This window comes from Procambarus clarkii, chromosome 34 (assembly GCF_040958095.1).
Source record: "Procambarus clarkii isolate CNS0578487 chromosome 34, FALCON_Pclarkii_2.0, whole genome shotgun sequence".
Taxonomy (NCBI): Eukaryota; Metazoa; Arthropoda; class Malacostraca; order Decapoda; family Cambaridae; genus Procambarus; species Procambarus clarkii.
Window position 1 is genome coordinate 42,822,473 of NC_091183.1, and position 27,489 is coordinate 42,849,961.

General features: G+C 46.0%; 2 protein-coding genes across 3 annotated transcripts in view; both read left to right on the forward strand.

The window, feature by feature from the left end:
- On the forward strand, positions 1 to 27,096 carry LOC138371069 (involucrin-like). The gene is made up of 4 exons (XM_069335724.1): positions 1 to 147; positions 593 to 704; positions 24,231 to 24,541; positions 25,774 to 27,096. The coding sequence occupies exons 1-4, from the start codon at positions 1 to 3 to the stop codon at positions 27,094 to 27,096; spliced, it is 1,893 nt and encodes a 630-aa protein (XP_069191825.1).
- LOC123762141 (band 7 protein AGAP004871) overlaps positions 1 to 27,489 on the forward strand; it is a 624,034-nt gene that overhangs the window by 33,429 nt on the left and 563,116 nt on the right. The window lies entirely within an intron of this gene.

Consider the following 27,489-nt stretch of genomic DNA (forward strand, 5'->3'; position numbering starts at 1 on the left):
ATGAGTTTGAACGATGATGAGGTCACTGATGAGGAGGGAAAAGGACTTGTATTAGAGGAACTTGTCCAGGGTGTAGATAACTGGGCACGAGGTGGAGGCCTGCCCGACATTCACCATGAGGGCCGACACATAGAGGATGGTGATATCGTGGGCACAGTGTTGCTTGGGTACTGCTATCTGTTGATACCCCTGGTGATGGGTATGGCCCCGCGGTCGGGGGGCCATATCCATCACCGGTCGGGGGGGCCATACACTCTCTCTCTCTCTCTCTCTCTCTCTCTCTCTCTCTCTCTCTCTCTCTCTCTCTCTCTCTCTCTCTCTCTCTCTCTCTCTCTCTCTCTCTCTCTCTCTCTCACTCTCACTCTCAAGAGACCTCGTGCCATGGATACAGCAAGGTCCAGCATCCGGCAGTAGTGTATTTTGTCTTTCTAAACTCACACTGAAGCCGTGTACAGTTTTCACAACATTCTCCATATTTATTTTAGCGTTTATTTTTTATGAAAAATGTCTCGTCGAATTGAAATACCGTTATCTTACACACGTTGTTTAATACGATGAAATTAATTTGGATACACTTCCATATGACTTACAGTCTACGAAGGAGTTGGAAGATAGAAGGAAAGATAGAAGGATAGTTGGAAGTTCTGGATTGAGGTATGATCAAATTGACCCAAATCCTCCTGTGGCAGAACCACAAACAAAAGGTTTGCATCACAGTGGAGACACTAGGCTGCAGCCACGTGTAAAGTTCAATTGCACGATCCACCCCTTCACTGCATCTCCTGGGGTGGGGGGCAGGGAGCAAGAGGAGCAAGAGGCTGTGATTTATAGAGGAGCAACTCTCTTTTAAAGTGGAGCAGCAACGTTGTTGCGTGTGAAACGAAATAGGCTTTTCCAGGAGTACACGAACCTGGAGCCACGGGAAACTTTATACAAGAACAAAGGGGGGAGGAAAAGTGTGTATTCAGATTTATTGAGAAACTCTGTTTATATTTACTATGGAAGTGCCTTTTATATTTTTAGAAAGTTTGTTTATGTAGGAGGAGTGAAGTCATGTTTGTAAACAACACTGAGAAAGGATTTGTGAGTGTATAGAAAACGGCACAACGGCGCTCAGGTTAAAGGACAAAAAGAATGTAGGATATTGTGCCTGGATACATATGTATACACACCTTAAGAGACGGTGTATGTATTCTCGTAGTAAATAAGATTATAATTTACTTTGAGATGATGGTTTCGGGAACGCTGGGATTGGTCTCTGTTGATGTTGACAACATGGAAGGGGGGGGGGGAACGTTGCTGTGGGAGTTTATTGTGTGTTCCTAGGACTTGTGCCTAGTTGTTCCTAGGACTGGTGCCTAGTTGATCCTAGGACTGGTGCCTAGTTGATCCTAGGACTGGTCCCTAGTTGATCCTAGGACTGGTGCCTAGTTGATCCTAGGACTGGTGCCTAGTTGATCCTAGGACTGGTGCCTAGTTGATCCTAGGACTGGTGCCTAGTTGATCCTAGGACTGGTGCCTAGTTGATCCTAGGACTGGTGCCTAGTTGATCCTAGGACTGGTGCCTAGTTGATCCTAGGACTGGTCCCTAGTTGATCCTAGGACTGGTCCCTAATAGCTCCTAGGACTGGTCCCTAACAGCTCCCAATACTGGACCCTAATAGCTCCTAGGACTGGTCCCTAATAGCTCCTAGGACTGGTCCCTAACAGCTCCCAGGACTGGTCCCTAATAGCTCCTAGCACTGGTTCCTAACAGCTCCCAGGACTGGTCCCTAACAGCTCCCAGGACTGGTCCCTAACAGCTCCTAGCACTGGTTCCTAACAGCTCCCAGGACTGGTCCCTAACAGCTCCCAGGACTGGTCCCTAACAGCTCCTAGGACTGGTCCCTAACAGCTCCTAGGACTGGTCCCTAACAGCTCCTAGGACTGGTCCCTAACAGCTCCCAGGACTGGTCCCTAACAGCTCCTAGGGCTGGTCCCTAACAGCTCCCAGGACTGGTCCCTAACAGCTCCTAGGACTGGTCCCTAACAGCTCCTAGGACTGGTCCCTAACAGCTCCTAGGACTGGTCCCTAACAGCTCCCAGGACTGGTCCGTAACAGCTCCTAGGACTGGTCCCTAACAGCTCCTAGGACTGGTCCCTAGTGCAACAACATTGATATAACCAAGAACGCCCCCATAACTTGGTTCAAGGTATTTCATGTCGTATAATTCACGATTCAACGACTGTAAATTAGGACACACCCTCAGGCTTGTGTAATTACATTCGAGTAATTGTGTTTTTACACGAATGGTATACGACCGCTCCTGTCACAGTGTTGACATTTTCTCTCAAAACTGACCCCTCGGGCTCTCACTACCTCGGGCTCCCTCCAAGAGATGTCTCTACTCCCTCCAAGAACTCCAAACTCCTTCTACATGTCGGCCAGATTGTCTCGGCCTGTCGTTTGCTCTCAGGAATAACTAGGCTGATCAAGAAATTCCAATGTGACTTGCCCAAGGCAATATAGGTTCTCAAATATTGCTATCACTAACTCTCAGCTGTTAGTAATTTGAGCCTGTTAGAAATTAGAGTAATTTCCCCCATGTACTGTTTATTAATGGCAGTTGTCGTCAATGATAAAAAGCTGCAAAATACAATTCCACCTTTTGATTCCACTTTACAGAGAGCATAGAATTGCATGGAATTAAATGTTAATATATACACTATACAATAAAAATACAATATGTATCATGCCCATGAATGCTCCAACTCTTGTTTAAGTAATCTTCAAATATCTATAAAATGTGGAATTCATAAAAGTATATACAACATACGATAAGCTATAACCCTCAGGTAGGCAGCCCCAGCATAACAAATAATAAACTAGAGGTAAACAATTAGAGAAGTAGACGACCACACACTTGTCCCACAACTCGGCGAGATGTTGAGAGACATGATAACAACGTGTAAGATATTGAGGGTAATTGACCGCGGGCGAGAGGCAGTGCTCAGAACGGTAAACAATAGAACCAGCGGACACAGATTGTCCTATTGTACGTCCTCTGCCTGAAGAGGTAGAGGACCAGAAGAGGCGTCAGGAAACACTAGTGTATGGGTGGCGAGCACCCATACATCAGCACCCATACATCAGCACCCATACACCAGCACCCATACACTAGCACCCATACACCAGCACCCATACACTGTGGAATGTGGTTGACAATTGGAATGCATTAGGCAATGATGTGGTGGAGGCTGACTCCATACACAGTTTCATGTATAGATATGATAGAGCCCAATAGGCTCAGGAATCTATACACCTGTTGGTTGACGGTTGAGAGGCGGGACCAAAGAGCCAGAGCTCAGCCCCCGCAGTCACAAATAGGTGAGTACAAATAGGGGAGTACTAGCACCCATACACTAGCACCCATACACTAGCACCCATACACCAGCACCCATTCACCATCACCCATTCCCATTTTGTAGCGAAATGGTCTACAAAATGAGATTGTCGAGGCTGCCCATTAACTTCAAAAGCCATGCGAAGAGAATAGATATTTATTTTTCATAAATCAAAGTGAGGCTAGAAAAAGCGGGGTTTGGGAGCTAGAGTTTGACCTGGAAGTATATTTAGGTAAATGAGACAATTGTTGACCTCCTGGGTAGCGGTATTTTCTTAATGCTTATACCTCCAAAAGTATGGAAAATGACTTATTCATTTCGAACTATGGTTTGACCTTTGCCCCAGAGAGCTTAGGGTAGATGTCCAGAGTGACCTTCTCGCGTGACCCCTCCCAGAGTGACCCCACGCACGACCCTGCAGTGACCCCAAGCACGACCCTGCAGTGACCCCAGGCACGACTCTCCAGCGTGTGTCTATATTTAGTGCCACGGAAAACCCGGGAAAACCCGGTAAAAAATGCCGAGCTTCTCAAAATTTTATGCACAGGCCCAACGACTGCTCGTAAAAATATAATTATACTTTTTGTGCGTTGAACAATGTGGCCTGGGCTGCGACCCCCCCCCCTTCTCTCTCTCTCTCTCTCTCTCTCTCTCTCTCTCTCTCTCTCTCTCTCTCTCTCTCTCTCTCTCTCTCTCTCTCTCTCTCTGCGTCCCTCCAAGGGCGAACAAACAAGATCCTCCATGAATGAGAGAAAGCGTGAGATCAATGAGTCTAGCAGAATCTTCTCTATATTTATGTTCTTCTTCACTTGAGAAGAAAGTTGAGACAGTAACTCTCCAAAGTCTGTTTAACTGTTACGGCCTGAGATGTGTTTCATTGACTCGTGCCAACATTGTCAAAGGCAGAGTGCAAGGGAATATTTAACACAGTATGAGGCGAGGTCAAGTGTCGCCTGGGGCCCATAGGTCTCCATAGATGGAGAAAGCCACACTAGGCTTTCTCCATCTATGTGTGAATGTTGGCTAGGCCAGTATGCTGGGTGTTCTGTCTTGGGCATGAAGATAGAGGAATGTTAACTGTTAACTGCCTGCTGATAGTTGGCCGAGCTTGTGGTGTAGGGGTTTGCTGTTGTCCAGTCTTCTAATGTTGGTGTATCTGTCGATTATTTTAGTCAGTCGGGATACCTCTGGCGACGATTTGGCTGCGTGTAGATATTCTGTGTTCTTTTGATGTTCGTTCATCGTCAGGTGCCACGATGGAGATGTAGTTGTCTTGCCTATATACTGAGATCGTTGGAGCTGACAGCCTCCAGGTGGGCGTGTGAAGGCATAGACGACATTAGTCTCTCTTTTTTTTAATGCGTTTTACTTGGTGTCGGGAGAGCTTTCCAGGAGCAAGTTGGAGGTCTCGCTCTCGTAGTATTATTTACTCAGTCTTCTGGTTGGTGTCGCTAGGGGTCACATTTGCATCATTAATGATAGACACGACTCCTCCGTTTTGTGAGCTGTGGAAAATATGTTACTGTAGAATATTTGAACAGAAAGGAATAGTATATATTATTGGCTGTTTCGTCTAAGATAAACGAAAGTTAGGTACTTTCCTAACTTGGTATTTGCCGAAGGTTAGAAAGTACTTAGGTTTCGTCTAACCTAACCTTAGGATAGTATGGCGGCTCACCTCCTTAAGATGACCTCTACGACATGTCCTTTTTATTATTCACTATTGTCTAGCACCTGCCTTACTCTGTCGAGTTCCTCGGTAGATGAGCTCCGAAGCACCTCAAAGGTTATTTACAACAATCATGACCTTGGATTGTGAAGTTCACAAGCTCTTAAACTGTTAAAAAAATAACGAAGCCACCGTGATGAATGAAGATGTACAGGTTTCGCAAGTGATTCCCTTAATCCTAGCCCCAGGACGGACTCTGCCGTTGAGTCTGAGTCTCAACCGCAATCTGCCGTTGTTGTTGTTAAAGATTCGCTACCTGGAACAAAAAGTTCCAAGCAGCACGGGCTATGGTGAGCCCGTTGAGGCTCTTAGGGACGAACCCCCCCTCCCCGGACCTTCCCCGTTGCTAGGGCAACGGGGACAGTTTGACCCAAGTCCAGGCAACAGAACCCGGCGGGGAATTCCCTGCAAATAATTGTTTTTATTAGTTTACATTATTGATATAGCTAAGGCGGCAGCATCAGGCTCTTGCTGGTGTTTATGTCTCTGCCTCACCTGCAGGGGGGGTGGTGTCTGCCTCACCTGCAGGGGGGGTGGTGTCTGCCTCACCTGCAGGGGGTGTCTGCCTCACCTGCAGGGGGGGTCTGCCTCACCTGCAGGGGGTGTCTGCCTCACCTGCAGGGGGAGGGGGGTGTCTGCCTCACCTGCAGGGGGAGGGGGGTGTCTGCCTCACCTGCAGGGGGGGTCTGCCTCACCTGCAGGGGGGGTCTGCCTCACCTGCAGGGGGTGTCTGCCTCACCTGCAGGGGGTGTCTGCCTCACCTGCAGGGGGAGGGGGGTGTCTGCCTCACCTGCAGGGGGAGGGGGGTGTCTGCCTCACCTGCAGGGGGGGTCTGCCTCACCTGCAGGGGGAGGGGGGTGTCTGCCTCACCTGCAGGGGGAGGGGGGTGTCTGCCTCACCTGCAGGGGGAGGGGGGTGTCTGCCTCACCTGCAGGGGGGGTCTGCCTCACCTGCAGGGGGGGTCTGCCTCACCTGCAGGGGGGGGGGTCTGCCTCACCTGCAGGGGGGGTCTGCCTCACCTGCAGGGGGTGTCTGCCTCACCTGCAGGGGGAGGGGGGTGTCTGCCTCACCTGCAGAGGGGATAGTTTCTGCCTCACCTGCACGGAATAGTTCCTCAAGCAAATCACTAATGTTACTAATACTTTAGATTTATTTAAAAAATCAAGCAGCAAATAATTATATGCCGAATTTCAAATTTATTTTTCCGCAATTCCATACGATAAATAAGAGAACATGCACTTAGCTGTCCACCTTCCGGCGTGGAAGGTGGACAACGCACTGAAATGTATTGGGCAGAATTTACACATGTTAAGGTAAACCCGAGACTTCATTTCCAGCCAAATTGGTTTCCCGATTAAGGAGCTAAAGCTGTCAGAGCTCCACGGACGTTTCAGACCCACAGACTCAAAGACTCAAATAACCTCAGACATGTAGAGTGGGTTTACAATAGGTGCTTCCCCCGGCTTTCAAAGACGTACTTGTACAAGTAACGCCAGTGTTCACCCGGTAAGGATAACGAACACGTTAGTGGATAACACTGATAACGAGAGACTTCGTTATGGAGGGCGTTATCGCACTTATCACCAGTACATTTGTGTGATGTAGAGCTTCTTGTTGGTATACCTTCGCTACCCAGCAGTCAGTGGGTGCTATACACACGTTTTTGGGCGATATACAACCGTCTGTGTAGACTGGGTAGACTATGTGAACAACTGCTTCCAAGTTTACAAATACTACCCGTAGCAGCAGGCCTGATCAAGTCCACTTTTATATCTTTTGTGAAGATATTTTGGCCAGTGACTTATATATATATATGTCGTACCTAATAGCCAGAACGCACTTCTCAGCCTACTATGCAAGGCCCGATTTGCCTAATAAGCCAAGTTTTCCTGAATTAATATATTTTATATAATTTTTTTCTTATGAAATGATAAAGCTACCCATTTCATTATGTATGAGGTCAATTTTTTTTATTGGAGTTAAAATTGACGTAGATATACGACCGAACCTAACCAACCCTACCTAACCTAACCTATCTTTATAGGATAGGTTAGGTTAGGTAGCCGAAAGAGTTAGGTTAGGTTAGGTTAGGTTAGGTAGGTTAGGTAGTCGAAAAACCATTAATTCATGAAAACTTGGCTTATTAGGCAAATTGGGCCTTGCATAGTAGGCTGAGAAGTGCGTTCTGGCTACTAGGTACGACATATATTTATATAATATATATATATGTATGTAAACCTCAATATATGACAAATGTATTATATAAACAACAGAAGTCACGGTCTTCAATGTCCCACAAATGCATCTGAAAGACAGGACCTTTGTCTCTTGAATTAAATGTATCTCTTTGCTGCTTTCTCTACGTTGAGCCTCCACGAGACACCACAGGAGCGAGTGATAATTTCCCCATCTCACAGAAGTTAGGTTCACAGATATGGGGATAAACCTCCATAACTGGCCAATGAAATCTGATATATAACAGAAGCCGGCGCCAGTGTCGAGTGATACGGATGAGACACTTGGCTCCAGGAGAACCAGCCCTTGAGAGAGAGAGAGAGAGAGAGAGAGAGAGAGAGAGAGAGAGAGAGAGAGAGAGAGAGAGAGAGAGAGAGAGAGAGAGAGAGAGAGAGAGAAGAATGCCTGGGAGTGGAGAAATAGGTCAAGTTCACATTCATGCTCCGCTCCTCGCCCCCTGATATCATCCCATCAACACAAGTGATATCATCCCATCTACACAAGTGATATCATCCCATCAACGCAGCTACGAGCCGTCGGGTTCGTAACTCACTACTCACGCGCCCCACTTAAGTCATATCTACGCATTGGACTGATTCACTATGACCACTTCACGACCCAAGACAATTGTTCTTCCTACGAGGTGTTATTTTCTCTCTGTTTATGCCTCCAAAATATAGAAAATGAATATTATTTCCCCCCTCAAACTTTCCTGTGATCATTATCTAAGACAACTTAGGGAAGATGTTACGATTACGATACCTGAGTTACGATAGCGGATGTCCCCTCCAATATTGGTGGTATGTTGGGAATTGATAAACAAATGGTTCTTCTGTGATTAGATATTTGCATACTTAGTGTGTGGATGTTGTTGTTTTTTGTGCTGTAATTTCTTGTTATTTGTCTGCTAGCCTAGTAATTAACATAATTGTAATCAGAGCAACCTAGTCAATTTCCTATTATTAAACTTGAGGAGCACCAAGAACAATCTCATTATCACACGTGTCAGAGGGAGACGAAGGGAGGATAACGAGAGGGAGACTATAGGGAGGATAACGAAAAGGAGACCAGGGAGGATAACGAGAGACTATAAGGAGGGTTACGAGAGGGAGACTATAGGGAGGATAACGAAAAGGAGACCAGGGAGGATAACGAGAGACTATAAGGAGGGTTACGAGAGGGAGACTATAGGGAGGATAACGAAAAGGAGACCAGGGAGGATAACGAGAAACTATAAGGAGGGTTACGAGAGGGAGACTATAGGGAGGATAACGAAAGGTAAAATAGGGAGGATAACGAGAGGGAGACTAGTGAGGATAACGAGAGACTATAGGGAGGATAACGAGAGGGAGACTATGGAGGATAACGAGAAGGAGACCAAGGAAGAGAAGTGGTTCTGGTAGCTGAGTTAGCGCACGTCGTGGCTGGGGTGACAGCGTCCTCCAGGTCTGAGTTAAGACATACAAGGGAGGAGAAAAACATCTGAACCATTGTTTACAAGTGGGTGTAAGAGTAACTGTGAGGGGGGAAAACAGTCTCATTTTGAACGGAGTAGCCAATTGCGAGAAACGGGGTTGGCTATATTATAATCTTGGGGAAGGTTATAGACTTATATTACCTTATATATATGAATGGACCCGCTATATAACAGATGTGAACGGCCAGTTTTCATTTGAGGGTTAAATTGGCAGGGAATGACCGTAGGCGCTATTTGATTTTACTGTACAAACGGGTGTTATCTGTTGTGAAGCCAGAGTACCTGTTTTGGTGCCCTCTGTTGATGGTTAGCTCCTGTTGACTCTCTCTCTCTCTCTCTCTCTCTCTCTCTCTCTCTCTCTCTCTCTCTCTCTCTCACCCACGTTCGCACACACAGGGTCTCATGGCCGAGCGGACAGCGTTCGAGATTCGCAGTTTACAGGCCCCAGGTTCAGATCCTGGATGAGACAGAAAGAAATGGATGGTGTCTTTTCACCTGATGCACCTGTTTACCAAGCAGTTAATAGGTACCTGGGAGTTAGTCGAATGTTTTGTTTTGTTTCCTGGGAATGTGTGTAGGGGATTATATATATAATCTCCCTCTCGTTATCTTCCCTTCGTCTCCCTTTCGTTATCCTCCCTTCGTCTCCCTCTCGTTATCTTCCCTTCGTCTCCCTTTCGTTATCTTCCCTTCGTCTCCCTCTCGTTATCTTCCCTTCGTCTCCCTTTCGTTATCTTCCCTTCGTCTCCCTCTCGTTATCTTCCCTTCGTCTCCCTCTCGTTATCTTCCCTTCGTCTCCCTCTCTCTGACACGTGTGATAATAAGATGGTTCGTAGTGCTCCTCAAGTTTAATAGGAAATTGACTAGGTTGCTCTGATTAAAATTATGCTAATTACTAGGCAAGCGGACAAATTAACAATGTTACAGCACAAAAAAACAACAACATAGAATGCCAGAGAACACCCTGCACAGAACACCTTGGAGAGAACACCCTGGAGAGAACACCCTGGAGAGAACACCCTGGAGAGAACACCCTGGAGAGAACACCCTGGAGAGAACACCCTGGAGAGAACACCCTGGAGAGAACACCCTGGAGAGAACACCCTGGAGAGAACACCTTGGAGAGAACACCCTGGAGAGAACACCTTGGAGAGAACACCCTGGAGAGAACACCCTGGAGAGAACACCCTGGAGAGAACACCCTGGAGAGAACACCCTGGAGAGAACACCCTGGAGAGAACACCTTGGAGAGAACACCCTGGAGAGAACACCCTGGAGAGAACACCCTGGAGAGAACACCCTGGAGAGAACACCCTGGAGAGAACACCCTGGAGAGAACACCTTGGAGAGAACACCCTGGAGAGAACACCCTGGAGAGAACACCTTGGAGAGAACACCCTGGAGAGAACACCTTGGAGAGAACACCCTGGAGAGAACACCCTGGAGAGAACACCTTGGAGAGAACACCCTGGAGAGAACACCTTGGAGAGAACACCCTGGAGAGAACACCTTGGAGAGAACACCCTGGAGAGAACACCTTGGAGAGAACACCCTGGAGAGAACACCCTGGAGAGAACACCTTGGAGAGAACACCCTGGAGAGAACACCCTGGAGAGAACACCTTGGAGAGAACACCCTGCACAGAACACCTTGGAGAGAACACCCTGGAGAGAACACCCTGGAGAGAACACCCTGGAGAGAACACCCTGGAGAGAACATCCTGGAGAGAACACCTTGGAGAGAACACCCTGGAGAGAACACCCTGGAGAGAACACCTTGGAGAGAACACCCTGGAGAGAACACCTTGGAGAGAACACCCTGGAGAGAACACCCTGGAGAGAACACCTTGGAGAGAACACCCTGGAGAGAACACCTTGGAGAGAACACCCTGGAGAGAACACCTTGGAGAGAACACCCTGGAGAGAACACCTTGGAGAGAACACCCTGGAGAGAACACCTTGGAGAGAACACCTTGGAGAGAACACCTTGGAGAGAACACCCTGGAGAGAACACAAGCAGAAAGTCTTGCAAGAAGTAATAATGAACAAGGAGAAGAAGCAGATAAAACTTTGAGACTGGAGCTGGGAGATCTGAGAGACCTCACTAGGAAGCAAACAGGAAATAAGGCAAAAAATATGGGAGCAAACTTTCAGAAAATGTAGAATTACAGAAGCTCCTTGTCAGAAAAAAGCAAAAACTGTATAAAAATACAGAACAATATGGAATATAAAATTAACTATTAGAATAAACAGCTGGAATTGTAAAATGTGAGACCAGAAATTTTATAATAAGTGTTAAAATATTTATTCCCATCCAAAATTAAAAGCCATATCACGTCTTTCTTCCCCTGCCAGCACGTCTTGCGAAGCTGGAGAAAGTTCAGAAGAATGCCACCAGACTAGTCCCAGAGCTGAGAGGTATGAGTTATGTGGAAAGACTACTAGAGTTGAACCTCCGGTCACTGGAAGAGACAAGAAACACGGTAGACATGATCACGATGTATGAACTTCCCAGGAGAACTGGCACGGTAGACAAGGATAAACTATTCAGCATTTGTCGCACGCAAAGGATCACAGGCCAAACTAATTACCCGAACGACCTACAGATATAGTGAGAAAGATTCTTTTGAGTGTCGTGGCAGTGAAGAAATGGAAATGGGCGGTGAAATATAGTGAATATGCAATGTTGAGCTTTCAACACGACGGACGCCAGAAGGCTGTGACATCTACACAACTGTCGATTTAACACCGAGAAGCGGGACCCTAGAGCCAGAGCTCATTCCAGGTACTAACTCTCTTACAACCTCCCATTATCTCACACCCGTTCTCATATTTTTCACCCACTCCATTATCTCTCAGTTCCTCCCATTACTGCACCCATTTCTCGTCACTTTTTACAGAGACCATCACTTCTCTTGCCAGATTTCTTCTCTTTGCCTCTCACTGCCTCCCCCCCCCCCATCACCCCCTTCCCTATTTGATACCCATTTTTTACCTACATGTAATTCCCTTCCATTACCTTACCCCATAACATGATGCCCCTTGCAATACCCTGTTCCCCACACCCATTAGTTGGTGTGCCTCTCCTCCCGTCTCCATCTTTTGCATGAGTCTCATTATCCTCTCTCCTCACCTCATACTTTGTTCCGTCGCTTCTCTCTCTCTCTCTCTCTCTCTCTCTCTCTCTCTCTCTCTCTCTCTCTCTCTCTCTCTCTCTCTCTCTCCGTTACCATATTATCAACTCTCACCCCACGCTTCACACTCCAGGTTGCGTTATTTCTCTCTCTCTCTCTCTCTCTCTCTCTCTCTCTCTCTCTCTCTCTCTCTCTCTCTCTCTCTCTCTCTCCAAGGTGCTTGCCTGTACCCTCCTTCCTGCCTCCCTCACTTACCATCACAGTTATTGACCCTTCTTCAGTTTCCTTACTGCTTTACCCTTCACCGATTTTCCCTCACCTCTCACTAGCCTCCCTCACCTCTCACACCCTCCCTCATCTATCACCAGCTTCCTTCACCTCTCACCAGCCTTCCTCACCTCTCACACCCACCCTCCCTGTGTATGTATGTGTGTGTGAGAGAGAGAGAGAGAGAATGAAACTAGAGACAGAGAGAGAGATACAGATATGAAACAAAAGAAATAAAGTAAGCGAGAAAGAATGATAAAAAGACAAATGGAGAAAACATAGAGAAAATAGGCGGAGCAAGGAAGAGAAAATGGCAGAAATCGAGGTAGAAAGAAAGAAGCAAGAACGAGAAATATATGTTTTAAAGAATGCGATATATAGCTTGCCTTGCCCTAGGAGATACATATATCGGGGACATATCGGCGATATATTTCTTGATGGTCCTCAAGCACTCAGACCATGTGTAAGGTGCCCAAGACGCCTTACCTATGATGCAGTGCTTTCTGAAGCGTCATCATTTCAGTTTAATAGATTAAGTACAAGGGTCTTACGGCCTTTCGAAATTGAAATTGAAATTGAAATAAGTTTATTGAGGTAAAATACACACAAAGGGATGTGGTAGCTCAAGCTATTCTCACCCCGTTCAGTACAACGTGTTAGTACATACATAGACACACATCACAAACAATAAACCTGTTACCAAACATTCTGAGAGATAAACATGTACATTTCCTCCTTCACAAGTGGTATGGTATCAGACGTACACAAATACTTTTATGACCGAGTTATACGGATAATTCAACAAAATATTACAGTCTTGGTGCAAAATTCTTATATCTCTCAAGAATATCATCAACCTTTCCTTTGTGACACATCCAGGCTATTTGCTCAGGAACAGTCCTTATCTCAGTGTTTCTATATACATTAATCAACGGACAATCAAGAACATAATGGGCAAGGGTGTGAGACCTTAACATACCACATAGTTTACACTTCGTGTCATTATCATTAACGCCTATCCCATATTCCCCTTTCTTTCGATGTCTGTCATCAAGACAGCAGTTACCACTTTAATGTCTAGCTAGTAAATGCACTTTGATTCCAAGCAGAGTTAGAAAGAAACCCCCTTAGTGTTTATTGAGGGAGAAGGGGGGTAAGAACCCCCCCTTTAGGGTTTATTGAGGGGGGGGGTAAGAAATCATTAGTGTTTAGGGGGGACGGGGAACCCTACAATATTCATAGGGGGAGAAACTGTCAGTGTTTATGGGGGGGAGGAGGAAAATGTTTTTCATATTTATTTTTAGCTTGTGTATAGCTTTTTTTCCTCTTTGATTGTTTGCTGTACTTTACATAAAACTATATAAAATCTTTATTTAGTTGGATATGCAACGCAAGTGTGTGTACCGTGAGTGTGTGTGTACCGTGTGAGTGTGTGTACCGTGAGTGTGTGTACTGTGAGTGTGTACCGTGAGTGTGTGTGTACCGTGTGTGTACCGTGAGTGTGTGTACCGTGTGTGTACCGTGAGTGTGTGTGTACCGTGTGAGTGTGTACCGTGAGTGTGTGTGTGTACCGTGAGTGTGTGTGTGTGTACCGTGAGTGTGTGTGTGTACCGTGAGTGTTTGTGTACCGTGAGTGTACCGTGAGAGTATACAATGAGAGTATTCAAATGTCGGTGCGGGCAACAATTCTACTAACTGCCTTTACGAGCAGCAGTTAACGATTGGACTGTTAACATCATAACTGCCTCTCTCACAAATATTGTTAAAATGACGCCCTTGGGTTGCACTCTATCATCAGTTATTTGGTTTTAATAATAATGAATAGCTTTGTGTATAATGTATAGCGTTAATCAGGTCAATTTTGTATTCATCCGACGTAAATATTTAAATGGACGGTGTAACTGGCGTTTATTTTTTGGATTGTATTCTCTCGCTTAATTGCAGGGTCGTTAAGTCTTTTCTGTTCGGTTGATCAAATGGGCCGGGAATGCATTCGTTATATCCGTATTTATTTTATTATCCGGATGGCTAGAGGAGGCCTGGTCGACGACCGGGCCGCGGGGACACTAAGCCCCGGAAGCACCTCAAGGTAACCTCAAGGTAGGTCATATGCGGCCGTTTTTAAGCATTTCTGGAAATAGAACGTTTTTCATGATTTGGCATATCTGAATAAAAAAAAGTGAAATTGGGTCATTATCCTAATAGTAAAAAATATAACTCGGTGCAGCTCTTGAGTGTATAGTTAATGTTTCCACCATAATGACTTATTGAACCAGACGCAAATGGCGTCAAAATTAATTCAGGCTTCATATAGTCAGTAGCTTTCCTTTCCCACCTCCCGTTCTATCTCAAATCCTTATCCTGACCCCCCTTCCAAGTGCTATATAGTCGTAATTGCTTGGAACTTTCTCCTGATAATTCTATTCCATTTCCTTTCCTATATCGTATTAAACCTCACTCTACAATGCTCGTGATACACTCGTTAAAAACTCTTTTTCTTTAGAACAAAATAATAAATTAACAACGTGTGTGTGTGCTTTTCAGTGTTGAAAATCAGTGTTGATTGATCAAGTGGGGTTAGTGTATGCGCTTATGTTTATGTAAGATATAAAGGATGTAAATTACGCTTTGACACATTAGAACGATATCCAGGGAAAACACTACTAGTACACTGGTAAAGTTATCTTTTGTCCCACCCTAACAACGGGATTAATATGTGGGACACAGTGCTGGCAACAGAAGCATCAGGCCTAGAACGTCATTCATTTAGTAATCTGGGGCCAGATTCAAGAAAGCACTTACGCAAACACCGAATAACCTGTACATCTTTTCTCAATCTTTGGCGGCTTTGTTTACAATTATTAAACAGTTAATGAGCTCCGAAGCACCAGGAGGCTATTTAGAACAATAACAACAGTTGAATGGGAAGTTTTCATGCTTGTAAACTGTTTAATAAATGCAACCAAAGCCGTCAAAGATTGAGGAAAGATGTACACGTTCGTAAGTGTTTGCGTAAGTTCTTTCGTGAATCTGGCCCCAGAACATTTAATCTGACAATATACACTTGTTAAACGTACATATATATATATATATATATGTATATATATATATATATATACAAAGGAAAGCCTATTCCTCCCACTTCCCCATTAGGCTGCCCTACTTAACTGGAAATTGGAACCTACCCTTTCAAATTTGGAAAACCCTTTCCTGGGACGTATCTGTATGATGATATATCTGGTCATACTCACCTATAGTATGATGATGATATCCATGACTTACCCGGCGACCCTCGGGGCACCTATAGCTGGAGGGTGGTTCCCTGCCTCTCATCATTGTGATATCTTGGTCTCCATTCATGCAGCCTCGCTCAAAGTGCTTCCCAAATATTTGAATACCTGAACCTTCTCCAGCTTCTCCCTCCGACTTTTTTTATATTTTTGTGCACAATATGCCTGACTTTTTCTCTCTTTTTTGGTCCAGAAAATCCCCAAAACAGAGATCATGAGTCCATATCTCTCTCCTCTTTCTCCTTTTACTAATTGTCAATAATAATAATTTTTGACAGCATTTAGACAGTAGTAATCATAATAAAATTATAATAACAATACTTTGTTTTCTTCATTTTTGTCATTTCCAAATAACAAAAGATGTTGTTAACTTGTTCAATGTATCAAATATATTCTTATGTGTTCCGAAGTAGATGGTATTATTGCTGCTTGTACTGTTTCTCCCGTTGACAACGGTTGGTATGGTTAGCTGCGTTGGTGCTGTTAACTACTGTTTGTTATGGGTGCTATACTGTTAGCAACAGCGGTAGGCCGTTACGATTGCTGTCGTTGCTGCTGTTAGTTGTTGTTGCTTATGTTACTGTTAGTTACAGTTGTTTATGTTACTGTTAGCTACTGTTGCTACTGTTAGTTACAGTTTATATTGTCGCTGTTAACTGTTGTTGTTACTGTTAGTTACAGCTGTTTATGTTGTTACTGTTAGCTACTGTTGCCGTTGTTTATGTTGTCACTGTTAACTGCTGTTGCTACTGTTAGTTACAGCTGTTTATGTTGTTACTGTTAGCTACTGTTGCCGTTGTTTATGTTGTCACTGTTAACTGCTGTTGCTACTGTTAGTTACAGCTGTTTATGTTGTTACTGTTATCTACTGTTTTTGGTATTGACTTTAAGGTTGCTGGCACAACTGCTGACATTTACATCCTGCACTGTTTCCCGTACTTCACTGCCTGCTGCTTCACCTACTTCTAGTTTCTCGATCTATACTAATACTTTTGCTATTTTTATCGACTCAAATTATCACTGACTACTTTTGATGCGGTTACGACGGCAGTTGTTCCTATTGATTTTATTATTGATGTAACCATTACTTCTATTACTACTAAGACTTTTCCTGTTCCTGTTTTCATTTAAACTAATATATTACCATTACTGTCTATTCTTAATATTACAATTATCCCTGCCAAAAAAATAATTATAATTGAGTGGCTGTGATTGGATGAACTCTGTCGTATAGTTCGGGGGTCGATGACTGTGGCACGTGTTCGCTTCGGGAATTATACAGGTAAGAATAAACGATATCATTCATTTTAATTATACATATAATTATATATACGTGTACGTGTTCGACTCTTGTTATGCTTTCTTTGTGTTTTGTTGTCGTCATTGCTTATATTAAGTCATGTTAATTGTGCAAAATGAAGTTTTTAATTTACCATGAGACTTTAAAGACTTAAAACTCAAATAGAGGTAGATAAAGTGAGGATCAAGAGAGAGAGAAAGTTACAAAAGAGAAAGAGGCAGAGAGAGAGAAGAGAAAAAGAGATAGATAAAGAGAGGGAAAGGGTGTCTCTCTCTCTCTCTCTCTCTCTCTCTCTCTCTCTCTCTCTCTCTCTCTCTCTCTCTCTCTCTCTCTCTCTCTCTCTCTCTCTCTCTCTCTCTTTCTCTCTCTTTATCTCCCTCTTTATCTCCCTCTCAACAAGGTAATTAATAAATGACGTGCACACTGCGTAACAACTTAACGGCTTTTATTAGTCGTTTTTATCGACAAAAACTTTGGCTGTTCATGTCCCGCCACTCGGATATTCCAATATTTACTGCTAATTTTGCACCCTCTCCAAAAATTCCGTTCGTATTAATCGTTAAATTGATCTTCATTAAAGGGAGGGCGAGGAAAAATTTGGATAGGAAAAAGCGTAGTCTTTTCAGGATAGATAAATCATTGATTTTCAAGATTCAATTTTCATTGATTTTCAAGATTCAAGATTTTCAAATTATCTTTTCAAGACAGACCTATTAAAACCGGTTTGGATTAACTTTATGTTTTAATCATTATATACGGATTTCCATCGAGTCAACTGACTTTCGTCCACTCAGCTGACTCCGTCCATTCTACTGATTCCCTTCTCTCTTTCCATTCGCTTTTCCTCCCCCTCCCACTAACTTGTCGACAACGATGCTCACAAAACATCAATATTGCGTTGCTCTAATTTTTACTAATACCACTCAATTTTGAAGGTTTAGTCGATTGCGTCCAAAATACGATATATTAGGTGAGAGGCCAGGTTGCAGCATTAGGCTTGTGAGGGATATGTGTAAAATGCAAAATTTTTCTGCTGTTTAAAATGTATTTAAGGAAACTCCAAGGATTTGTAGCCTGATATCAGAGCCACCTGTAGCCTGATATCAGAGCCACCTGTAGCCTGATATCAGAGCCACCTGTAGCCTGATATCAGAGCCACCTGTAGCCTGATATCAGAGCCACCTGTAGTCAAATTTCAGAGCCACATGTAGCCTGATATCAGAGCCCCATGTACCCTAATATCAAAGCCACATGTAGCCTGATATCAGAGCCACATGTAGCCTGATATCAGAGCCACATGTACCCTAATATCAGAGCCACATATAGCCTAATATCAGAGCCACATGTCTAATATCAGCCCTTTGTGTGTCCTCTATGTAAACTGCAATTCTGCTGTTATATTGTAATATTAAAGATAGAAAATTATACTAAACGTAAATAGCTTAGCTCCGTTGTGTAATGTTATTTGGTTATACAGAGCAGTTATGGTGCAAGAAGTAGTTCTGTCCCAAGCAACGCCATTATAAGCAAATATAAGGTGCACCTAGGAATTGTGACGGTGTCAAACACCCCCCCCCCCCCACCCGGGAGTCTGATTCAAACCTTGCGTGCCTTCTAAGCCATTTGCGCTAACGCATTTAATTCCAAGGGTCGTTTATTGGACGGTTCATAATGTCGTAGCTTGTGCAAATTCTCCTGTGACATTCGCGTCTGCCTGTACGGTTTCCGCCCTCAGTTTGGCATCGTGTAAGAGGCTCTTACATACAATGTAGGAGTCTCTTTCCTCAGGTTGGTTGTGTTAGGAACTGTAGTGGATTTGCGGAACTCCACTCCTTGGTCTTCTTCCTTCCACGGTGACTCAATGCTCTCTTTGTTTCATATCATTTTACACAGCTTAATTTAATCCATGTCACAAGAGACTACTTTTCAAGATTGCATATTTCCGTTTTTATGAGGGAGCGTCAAAGTCTTTCCGGTAGTCTAGAAAGTACAGTCTACCCCATCCCTCTCTTTTAGAAAACTTAAATATATTCCTTTAACAACACCACCATTATTGACCACCTGGTAAGATTGTTGTCATCGGTGTTGTATACAACACCGATGACATAATATTGAAACTTTGAAATAGATAATATTGACTAGACACGGCAGGAGTAATAGAGCCTAATACAAGCTTGCTTATCAATAAAAGATATCATTCATCATCAATTAAGCCTACAAATGTATTTCGTTTATTCTTACCGTCAACGAGGTAATATTTTTGAAGCAATATAAAAACCAGCAACGAGGGAAGGAGTTGTTTGGAAATTGCGAAAACTGGGCAGTTGTGCAGACGGTGTTGTCGTCAAGTTGTGAGACGGTGGACTTGTTAATAATAACAGTCATGTGTTAATTGAAAGTTGTTAGGGTGTAATTGTGGGCGGGGGGGGGGGGGGGGGTTGTGGCAACTGTCCTGAATATTTATGTGTTATGAGAGCCACTTTGCACGCGCCTGCCAGTTTATTCTTGTGTGGCCTGGTGAGCTAGGCTCTTAGCTGTGAGCTAGGCTCCTAGCCCCGTGCTCTCAGTCTTGAGTTAGGCTCCTAGCCCGATGCTCTCAGTCTTGAGTTAGGCTCCTAGCCCGATGCTCTCAGCCTTGAGCTAGGCTCCTAGCCCCGTGCTCTCAGCTTTGAGCTAGGCTCCTAGCCCCGGTGCTCTTAGCCTTGAGCTAGGTTCCTAGCCCCGTGCTCTCAGCGTTGAACTAGGCTCCTAGCCCCGTGCTCTCAGCGTTGAACTAGGCTCCTAGCCCGGTGCTCTAAGCCTTGAGCTAGGCTCCTAGCCCCGCCTTCCGAACGTTCGTAGATTAATGCAGTGACTCATTTCTCACGCTTTTATAATATTTAGATTTACAGCTTCTGAATGGAATTTGCTTCAATGTCTTCTGCGTCTAACCTGTTTGATTTATTGACAGATCTAACACTGAAAAAAGTTCTTCCTGATGTGTCTATGGCTCATTTACGATATTTTGTTGGCGGATTTGCGATATTTTGTTGGCGGATTTGCGATATTTTGTTGGCGGATTTGCGATATTTTGTTGGCGGATTTGCGATATTTTGTTGGCGGATTTGCGATATTTTGTTAGCGGATTTGCTATATTTTGTTAGCGGATTTGCGATATTTTGTTAGCGGATTTGCGATATTTTGTTGGCGGATTTGCGATATTTTGTTAGCGGATTTGCTATATTTTGTTGGTGAATGTGGAATTTATAGTTAGCGGAATTAAATTTGTTGTTGTTGGAGGTGGATTTGGAATTTAAAGTCTTGTCACATACTTCCTGGGGAGGTGAGCACGCATGCACGCGCGCGCGACACACTCACACACACACACACACACACACACACGCACACACACACACACACACACACACACACACACACACACACACACACACACACACACACACACAGAGTCATCCACACATTTTCGAAAGAAGAATCACTAATAGAGACATGATTACCACATACATGATTCTCAGAGGGATTGATAGAGTAGATAAAGATTATTTAACACCGAGGGCACAGGTGGAAACTGAATACGCAAATGAGCCACAGAGACATTAGAAAGAACTTTTTCACTGTCAGGGTAGTCAACAAATGGAATGCATTAGGCAGTGATGTGGTGGAGGCTGACTCCATACACAGTTTCAAATATAGATATGATAGAGCCCAGCAGGTTCAGGAATCTGTACACCAGTTGATTAACTGTTGAGAGCCGAATCTCAACCACGAAAGTGGGTACGTATGCACAAACGTCAAATTTCAGGAAATAGAATTTTTCATGATGTTTTTTCAGCTGAAACCAGAATGGTCTCGAGCTGTGATATAAAGCCATTGAAGACCCGCACGCTTAACACAACACTTTCTATCGTTAGTTGATTTGTTTTATAATTGTCTTGATATTTAATACAAATATGTGATGCGCTCTAAATATTTTTTTATCATATTTACCAAAAGTAGTCTCACCATAAATATTGCATTACAACATACGACCGATTCTTTAATTAAACGTGAAATGTAAAAGAATGACATTTTGAGGTAAAATAGATTACCAAATGACATCATATTTTTTGGGTTAAGTGCGGAATGCTGAAGCGCCCTTTTTTATTTTATTGTTCCAATTTATTTAGAAATTAATATTTTTTTTAGTTGGGCGTGATTGGGTTTACTTTTTGGCGTCCATGTTGGGGAAGGCGTAACCCCGTTGGTGGGGGGGGGGGGTCAGTGCCCCTCGTCCACTCCCTCACTTGTGAGATCGGCTGAGGTTCGAACCCTGGGCGTATAGTTACTTGAATTTGGACATCCTATAGCTTCTTGCAAGTCTGCGTTCGATTCCCGTTGGTCCAAGTGGTTGGCATCATTCCTTTACTCCTTCCCCCCCAAAACCCAGCTCCTATCCTGTCATATCCCTTCCATGTGTTACATTGTCATTCCTTCTTAGCAATTTCTCCTCAGAATTACCTTTCCTTAACGATTGTTCGTCAAGAAAAGATTGTAAGGGCTGGACGATTGTTCGTCGTTCCTTCGCCCCTGTGCACCCAGCAGTAATTGTAGACCTGGATATAAATGATTCGCGGATTGTGTTCTAGGGGAAAAACACGGAATTGCATTTTCCCTAACTCATTCCAGGTCCTAGCCTATGGCTTTAATCCCAAACGTGAACAAAACCCATTACAGCAATATCTGCAACGGACAACTGTTAGGTTGCAGCTGTAATGGTGTAATGGACAGCTGTCCCAAGTGTTACAGGAGCCGCCCACTAGCGCCACCTGGCGTAAGGCTTAGCAATATCGTGTGAAGAATGAGGAGCAAGTGTGAGTGTTGCAAGTGAATGATTACCAGCATGTTATGGGGCGGAGCGTGAGCAATGGGAGGTATTCTCCGGGGCATTTGGTTTGAAGCTCTTAGCTGGGTTAAGGGGGCCGGGGAAGGGTTGCTGGGAGGGCGCTGGGTGAGGGGCTGGGAGGGCGCTGAGTGAGGGGCTGGGAGGGCGCTGAGTGAGGGGCTGGGAGGGCGCTGGGTGAGGTGCTGAGAGGGCGCTGGGTGAGGTGCTGGGAGGGCGCTGGGTGAGGTGCTGGGAGGGCGCTGGGTGAGGTGCTGGGAGGGCGCTGGGTGAGGCGCTGGGAGGGCGCTGGGTGAGGCGCTGGGAGGGCGCTGAGTGAGGTGCTGAGAGGGCGCTGGGTGAGGTGCTGAGAGGGCGCTGGGTGAGGTGCTGGGAGGGCGCTGGGTGAAGTGCTGGGAGGGCGCTGAGTGAGGTGCTGAGAGGGCGCTGGGTGAGGTGCTGAGAGGGCGCTGGGTGAGGTGCTGGGAGGGCGCTGGGTGAAGTGCTGGGAGGGCGCTGGGTGAGGTGCTGGGAGGGCGCTGGGTGAAGTACTGGGAGGGCGCTGGGTGAAGTGCTGGGAGGGCGCTGGGTGAGGTGCTGGGAGGGCGCTGGGTGAAGTGCTGGGAGGGTGCTGGGTGAGGTGCTGGGAGGGCGCTGGGTGAAGTGCTGGGAGGGCGCTGGGTGAGGTGCTGGGAGGGAGGCTTGTGTGTTGCTAGGAAGGTGGTGGGTGTGGTGTTGAAAGGAAGATAAGTGTTATACTTTGAGGGAGGTTTTTTGAGACAGCCCCACTCTCCTGTGCCAGGGAAGTCCACTACGGGCTCACCATAGCCCGTGCTACTTGGAACTTTTTTGTTCCAAGAAGAGAATCTTAAACAACAGAGGGAGGTTCGTGTGTTGCTAAGTGTGGTGCTTGGAGGGACCGTCACCACACACACACACACACACACACACACACACACACACACACACACACACACACACACACACACACACACACACACACACACCTGTGACGACGCGTGAAAGAGACCTGGGGATGGACGTAACACCTAATCTATCTCCTGAGGCACATATAAATAGGATAACGACAGCAGCGTACTCTACACTGGCAAAAGTTAGAACATCATTCAGAAACCTAAGTAAGGAGGCATTTAGGGCGCTTTACACTGCCTACGTAAGGCCAGTCTTAGAGTATGCCGCCTCATCATGGAGTCCCCATCTGAAGAAGCATATAATGAAACTGGAAAAGGTTCAGAGGTTTGCAACGAGACTCGTCCCAGAGCTACGAGGGATGGGGTATGAGGAGCGCCTGAGGGAACTGTGCCTTACGACACTAGAAAGAAGAAGGGAGAGGGGGGACATGATAGGAACGTATAAGATACTCAGAGGGATTGACAGAGTGGACATGGACGAAATGTTCACACGGAATAGTAACAGAACGAGAGGACATGGATGGAAGCTTGAAACTCAGATGAGTCACAGAGATGTTAGGAAGTTTTCTTTCAGCGTGAGAGTAGTGGGAAAATGGAATGCACTTCAGGAACAGGTTGTGGAAGCAAATGCTATTCATAATTTTAAAACCAGGTATGATAGGGAAATGGGACAGGAGTCATTGCTGTAAACAACCGATACTCGAAAGGCGGGATCCAAGAGTCAATGCTCGATCCTGCAGACACAACTAGGTGAGCACAACTAAGTGAGTACATAATGTCCTGCCAAGATCCTTCTTGTTAAAAGACGCTCCCGCAAGTTTTGAGAATTCCTCCACGCATAAGGACGTTGTTAGAGACTTCATTACTTAAGATGTTTGCAACGGAGACTCTTGTGTGTAGACTTTTATTTTGCGTTTAATTACCCGTCTGCTTTTCCTTCCTTCCTTCCTTCCTTCAGCTGCTTTTGTGTAGTGAAGTATAAAAGATGATGTACATAATCCCCCCTCCTTCTTTCACCCTTTTTATTCTACATAATTTTGACGCAGAGTTATTTTAAATAACTTCAAGATGAATAAGTATTTATGGTCTGTCGCCACTGTCTAATTGGCGCCAGATTGGAGGTAGAGCTACCTCCAAGCTGGCGGTAGCTCTACCTCCAAGAGGTAGGTAGAGCTGGCTACCACAACACTGTGGTAGGTGGGTGTTATCTTGAGGTTATCTTGAGATGATTTCGGGGCTTTTTTTTTTTAGTGTCCCCGCGGCCCGGTCCTCGACCAGGCCTCCACCCCCAGGAAGCAGCCCGTGACAGCTGACTAACACCAAGGTACCTATTTTACTGCTAGGTAACAGGGGCATAGGGTGGAAGAAACATGGTGGCCTGGCTGATAGAGTCAGGTAGTGGGTGTAAAAAGCTTACTACTAAGCCCTTACCAACCATAAACTAGGCCTAACGTATTCTTACCTGGGAATAGGCCTAGATTGGGTAAATTTATCTTCGTATGATAGAAGCCCAATCGACCGCAAAACTGTATACGAATCAAAAGTTTCGTATACAGTTTCGTATTGAAGGTTTCAGAGTAATGTTACAGTTATCATGCTTCATGAATCTCGTTATCCTTTTACAGCCTCTCCTCATTCCGGCTATCGTCATAGAGTCGATATTCCTGTTATCATTATTTCGTCATATTCAGCTATTGTGCAGCTTCAACTGTCCTCTACACTTTTATGGTTATTGAAATTATTTAGTTTATATGACGGCGCTGTTGCTGTTGCTGCTGACACCACAGTTACTAATGCTGTTGCTGCTGACACAGTTACTAATGCTGTTGCTGCTGACACATTTACTAATGCTGTTGCTGCTGACACATTTACTAATGCTGTTGCTGCTGCTGACACAGTTACTACTCTTGCTGTTACTGCTGGTGCTGGTGTGAGAGTAAAGTGTTCCGTAACGCCCTCCCGCGGGAGTTACTCTCAACACTGGTGTCTGCAGGCAACCTTCCCTCCTCCTCCCCTGGATATGACACCATTACGCATGTCGTGTTTCACCTCTGGTCTGACGAGGCGGTAACTTTCCATGTTGTTTAAACGTAACTATGTCCCCCACGAGGTTGCTTAATCTCGTAGGGACTGAGTCGCGTTCTCTCTCTCTCTCTCTCTCTCTCTCTCTCTCTCTCTCTCTCTCTCTCTCTCTCTCTCTCTCTCTCTCTCTCTCTCTCTCTCTCTCTCTCTCTCTCTCTCTCACCCCCGCCACCGGTGGAAGCGTAGTGCGAAGCAGCAACAAATGTATTACTGCCTTTCCTTGCTCTTAGGAAAATAGGAACACAAATTGTCGATTGTGGTTCCCTACTTTGGCGACTGTTGTGGTGGAGGGAAGGGAACCCCCAGGGTGGTGAAGGGAAGGGAACCCCCAGGGTGGTGAAGGGAAGGGAACCCCCAGGGTGGTGGAGGGAAGGGAACCCCCAGGGTGGTGGAGGGAAGGGAACCCCCAGGGTGGTGGAGGGAAGGGAACCCCCAGGGTGGTGGAGGGAAGGGAACCCCCAGGGTGGTGGAGGGCAGGGAACCCCCAGGGTGGTGAAGGGAAGGGAACCCCCAGGGTGGTGAAGGGAAGGGAACCCCCAGGGTGGTGAAGGGAAGCTATGAAAATGCGAATAAGATGGGAAGGGGGGATATAGAGACCCGGGCGCAGCCGGTTACCCATAAATTACGTAACATTTCCAAAGTGTAACAATTGTCTGCTAAAAGTTTACAATGATATAAGCATTGTTTATTAAATATAAATATTTCCTTTTGATAATTTTCCCCAAAAAAGTCTAAAATCTGAAGAAAAGTTAAAAGTGTGTCGGACTTTCAGAAGACCTAAGATGACTATGGATGAAAAGTTTGTGATATTAGTAAGACTTTTTACGGTGTAGATAGTTGGTTGGCTTTGGTGTCGTACAGGTGACGCTGGCGGTGTCGGGGTGACGCTGGCGGTGACGGGGTGACGCTGGCGGTGTCGGGGTGACGCTGGCGGTGACGGGGTGACGCTGGCGGTGACGAGGTGAAGGAGTCTGTGTCTGCAGTGTTTTGTCTGTTCCTGACCGTTACACGTTTTCTATACCGCCTCTTTGGTCTCCCGCCGGAAGGAAAAATAACTACCGACAATGTTCCAGCTGCTCCTTACAGCAGCTGCACGTCACTATACCTCACCACCAGCTGCACGTCACTATACGTCACCAGCAGCAGCTGCACGTCACTATACCTCACCACCAGCAGCTGCACGTCACTATACCTCACCACCAGCAGCTGCACGTCACTATACCTCACCACCACCAGCTGCACGTCACTATACCTCACCACCAGCAGCTGCACGTCACTATACCTCACCACCAGCAGCTGCACGTCACTATACCTCACCACCAGCAGCTGCACGTCACTATACCTCACCACCAGCAGCTGCACGTCACTATACCTCACCACCAGCAGCTGCACGTCACTATATCTCACCACCAGCAGCTGCACGTCACTATACCTCACCAGCAGCTGCACGTCACTATACGTCACCACCAGCAGCTGCACGTCACTATATCTCACCACCAGCAGCTGCACGTCACTATACCTCACCAGCAGCAGCTGCACGTCACTATATCTCACCAGCAGCTGCACGTCACTATATCTCACCAGCAGCAGCTGCACGTCACTATATCTCACCACCAGCAGCTGCACGTCACTATACGTCACCAGCAGCTGCACGTCACTATATCTCACCAGCAGCTGCACGTCACTATACCTCACCAGCAGCAGCTGCACGTCACTATACCTCACCACCAGCAGCTGCACGTCACTATATCTCACCAGCAGCTGCACGTCACTATACCTCACCAGCAGCAGCTGCACGTCACTATATCTCACCACCAGCAGCTGCACGTCACTATACCTCACCAGCAGCAGCTGCACGTCACTATACCTCACCAGCAGCAGCTGCACGTCACTATACCTCACCAGCAGCAGCTGCACGTCACTATACGCCACCAGCAGCTGCACGTCACTATACGTCACCACCAGCTGCACGTCACTATACCTCACCACCAGCAGCTGCACGTCACTATACCTCACCACCAGCAGCTGCACGTCACTATACCTCACCACCAGCAGCTGCACGTCACTATACCTCACCACCAGCAGCTGCACGTCACTATACGCCACCAGCAGCTGCACGTCACTATACGTCACCACCAGCTGCACGTCACTATACCTCACCACCAGCAGCTGCACGTCACTATACCTCACCACCAGCAGCTGCACGTCACTATACCTCACCACCAGCAGCTGCACGTCACTATACCTCACCACCAGCAGCTGCACGTCACTATACGTCACCACGAGCTGCACGTCACTATACCTCACCACCAGCAGCTGCACGTCACTATACCTCACCACCAGCAGCTGCGCACACACAAGTTTAGCGCTGCGCCGACGACCAGAGACTTGCGAATGTTTAGAAATTAATTTTCATCGGCGTTTATTTATAGGTGAGCGCAACAGGCTATTGGGAACACGTGACGCGGGGGGCAACACTTGACGCAATGGCCAATATTCCGTCAGCTTTAAGACCATCATGGAGTGAAAGGACCACCTTTCAAGGAGGAGCGGCGCTCGTTGCTGCAGATAATTACTTGGCCTCAAACACTACAGGAAGGAGGCGGCCCTTTGTCGAGTCACAACAAAGCCCATCCCCCATGTTTCTTCTCTCTCCTCCTGCCTCACGCTGCTGCTGCTGCTGCCTCACCTCGCTTCCTCATGCCTCACCCTGCTGCCGCCTGGGTCACCCTGGTGCTTTCTGCTTCACCCTGATGCCTCCTGGGTCACCCTGCTGCCGCCTGGGTCACCCTGGTGCCTGCT

What these genes read in the sequence shown, in the direction of transcription:
- LOC138371069 (XM_069335724.1), top strand. Translation starts at nt 1, where the DNA reads ATGAGTTTGAACGATGATGAGGTCACTGATGAGGAGGGAAAAGGACTT. An exon ending in ACATAGAGGATGGTGATATC is followed by an intron (nt 148 to 592) that starts GTGGGCACAGTG and finishes TATGACTTACAG; the next exon opens with TCTACGAAGGAGTTGGAAGA. An exon ending in CTGCTGGTGCTGGTGTGAGA is followed by an intron (nt 24,542 to 25,773) that starts GTAAAGTGTTCC and finishes TGCTCCTTACAG; the next exon opens with CAGCTGCACGTCACTATACC.